General features: G+C 38.2%; 1 protein-coding gene across 2 annotated transcripts; it reads left to right on the forward strand.

The window, feature by feature from the left end:
* The first annotated feature begins 648 nt into the window (after positions 1 to 648).
* On the forward strand, positions 649 to 2,477 carry LOC140810181 (homeobox-leucine zipper protein ATHB-40-like). 2 transcript variants are annotated; one of them, XM_073168058.1, is made up of 3 exons: positions 649 to 881; positions 977 to 1,299; positions 1,996 to 2,477. In XM_073168058.1, the coding sequence occupies exons 1-3, from the start codon at positions 794 to 796 to the stop codon at positions 2,227 to 2,229; spliced, it is 645 nt and encodes a 214-aa protein (XP_073024159.1). In that variant the 5' UTR covers positions 649 to 793; the 3' UTR covers positions 2,230 to 2,477. The 2 variants fall into 2 exon arrangements, with proteins under 2 accessions (XP_073024159.1, XP_073024151.1); XM_073168050.1 differs by having other exon boundaries at positions 650 to 881; positions 974 to 1,299; positions 1,996 to 2,476.
* Positions 2,478 to 2,890: the final 413 nt, after the last annotated feature.

Raw genomic sequence — 2,890 nt, forward strand, 5'->3', positions numbered from 1 at the left:
ACAAAACCTAATTCCACGGGCTTCTTCAAAACCTACGAGCTGTAATTTCTTTTGTCGCAGCAATTTCACATTTTCAATTAATAATACAGAACGCATAGCAGCACAATTCGCATGACTAAAGATCATATTATTTACAATTTCTGGTACATGCATTTGAATTGGTTTATAACGAGTTACAATGAACTATGTATTATAACGGTTGTGATTATAAAGTAATCATCATGGATACGGAGTAATCGTTAACAGAGCGCGTTGTTCACATTACTCTTAAAGTGAGGATTTTTTACATAATGGATGATGAATACCGGAATTAGATCATATACAATTTCTATCATGACGAAAGATTTTTAAATAGTCACAATTTGGTTATAGTTAGAAACGTCATGCCAGCACTCGGGAAAGTAATTTTAAAAGAAAAAAAATAAAACTACTGTACCTAAAACAAAGTTTGACTAATTATTTTCCACAAAGAAATATAAGTAATATAAAAGATGGATATTTATATAACATAATAGGAGATGTTTGATCGATAAATGACACAAGAAGACGCGTACATGTTCACACACGAAATCCATAGGAGTGTCATTCTCGCAAATTTCTCAAAAACCAAGACTGATTTCGAAAATCCATGTGTATAAATAAAGTCTACCCTTCACTTTATATCCAGTCCCAAGATAGCAACTTCTCTTTCTTGCTATTCATTCCAAGTTGCGAGTTAAAAGTCTCTGCAACAGTACTATTAAATTCAACAATCCCCCTACCAAACATACCTATCCACAATAACAAATTGAATATGATGAACCTTGAAACTGATGATCCAATGGCACTCATGTCTCAGTACTATCCATCAGAAATCTACGGGCAGTTTGTACCCGAACAAGGTTAGTTTGCACTTCATCTACTTATACTATGTATCTGTATCTCTGGAAACTATGTTACGTGCATGCATTTGAGTGGATTTGTGTTTATACAGCAGCCGCGGCGCCGAATCCTAAGCCACGACGGAGACGGAAGAAGAACAGAGGAGATGAGGGCGGTGGTGATGGGGTGATGAGGAAGCGGAAGCTGAGCGAGGAGCAGATGAGCATGCTGGAGAAGAGTTTTGGGAGTGAGCATAAATTGGATTCGGACAGGAAGGATAGGCTGGCGGCGGAGCTGGGGCTGGACCCTCGCCAGGTGGCGGTGTGGTTCCAGAACAGGCGCGCGAGGTGGAAGAGCAAGAAGCTGGAGGAGGAGTATTCCAGGCTTAAATCCGAGCACGACACCACCGTCGTCGAGAAATGCCGCCTCGAGACTCAGGTAGGTACATTCGTTTCAACTGTTGGAGTCGATCATTTGTTGGGTAAATTTCTTTCGATTTCGTGTATTTTTATCAAATTTAAAGTTGTCAGTTACTGCCATCACACATGTAGTATTGTGGCATAAATCTCTCTTGACGGAGATATATTGCGTTCGAGTTCTCGTTAAAACAAAAACTGATCAACCCCCGTTATACTCCCCCCAAAAAAGGCTACTTATTTGGGCTACTTTAATTGGGACTTTTACAAAATATATTGTGAAGTGTAGCTAGATGATATTAGCTTAAAATAGATGAAGAAAATAAGTGAAATGCATGCACTTAATTAGGTTGGGAAAGGGTCCATCTTTGTCCAAGAAATGGAAGACAGGCAGTGGAAAATTGTCATTAGATTCGAGGGTAGCTCTTCCACCCCAAATTTTAGTTTGTGCTCTGCTATTGTTTTTCCAAAGCTCCGTACATTTAGTTTAAAGGTGGACAGCTCTGAGCCATAGGCTGCCTTGGTGGAGCTGTACATGCCACCCCCCCCCCCCCCCCCCCCCCCCTCCCCAAACACACACACACACTAAAAAGAAGTTTAACATACAACTTTATAGTATAAAAGCAATATCGGATTTAGATTACAGATAAAAGAATTTTTTTTAATCATAATGGTGCGAAAAATGGAACAAAATATTGTATTACTTGTTTTGGTGCAGCTGCTGAAGGTAAAGGAGCAACTCCGCGAAGCGGAGCAGGAGATCCAGAGACTGTCGGAGCGCGGGGATGGGTTCTCGAGCAACAGCCCGAGCTCGTCCTTCTCGATGGATGCCATGAACGAGCCGCCATTCCTCGGAGAATTCGGGATGGAAGGACTCGAGAATGTGATCTATAACGGGCCGTATAATAACTATGGATTAGGAATAGGTTGGGATAATTTGTATCGTATGTGATTAATTAAATTAGTCAGTTGATTAATAACTTATAATATTATGTTAGCTAGGGGGGTCGATGACATTTTGCACGCACGTAGATAGTGACTAATAATGTACATTATTTAGTTTTGTATGTGTTAGTGTAATGTCATGAATTTGGCTTAGCTTTTTGACTACGGATATTAATTAGGTTGTCGTATATCGTGTCTTTATTCTGTATAAAATGAATAAATTAAGGGTTGGCGTGTGTACATTGTCAATGTTATTAAAAATGTAGCCCAACTTCCCCAAAAAAATGTAGCCGAAATATGAGAAATCAGAGCAATCTAAATGGAATACAGGTGAGCAGTTCTTTTTCCTTCAAATTTTTTTTAAAAAAAGTTTCTTGGAATTTATATAACATTTTAAAGAAATTGAAATCATTTTTTGAATATTCATTGAAATTTGGAAGTTACACATAATAATAATTAAAAAAAAATGTACGAGACACATTTGTTAATTTACACCTTATTAGTTAGACTTATGAATGGCACGTTGTCCATGAATTAAATATCTAAAGGTGATGTGGAAATTGGACTCCATATCCCAATTCTCACCACCTTTGGTCAGGGGAGCACGCAACTTAAAGTTTGACAATTTAAGAAAATAAAGTTCGCAAAATTTTTCTCATCCAAAGCAA

Source organism: Primulina eburnea, chromosome 1 (genome assembly GCF_022965805.1).
Source record: "Primulina eburnea isolate SZY01 chromosome 1, ASM2296580v1, whole genome shotgun sequence".
In the NCBI taxonomy this organism is placed as follows: domain Eukaryota; kingdom Viridiplantae; phylum Streptophyta; class Magnoliopsida; order Lamiales; family Gesneriaceae; genus Primulina; species Primulina eburnea.

What these genes read in the sequence shown, in the direction of transcription:
- LOC140810181 (XM_073168050.1), top strand. Translation starts at nt 794, where the DNA reads ATGATGAACCTTGAAACTGATGATCCAATGGCACTCATGTCTCAGTAC. An exon ending in GCAGTTTGTACCCGAACAAG is followed by an intron (nt 882 to 973) that starts GTTAGTTTGCAC and finishes GTGTTTATACAG; the next exon opens with CAGCCGCGGCGCCGAATCCT. An exon ending in AATGCCGCCTCGAGACTCAG is followed by an intron (nt 1,300 to 1,995) that starts GTAGGTACATTC and finishes GTTTTGGTGCAG; the next exon opens with CTGCTGAAGGTAAAGGAGCA.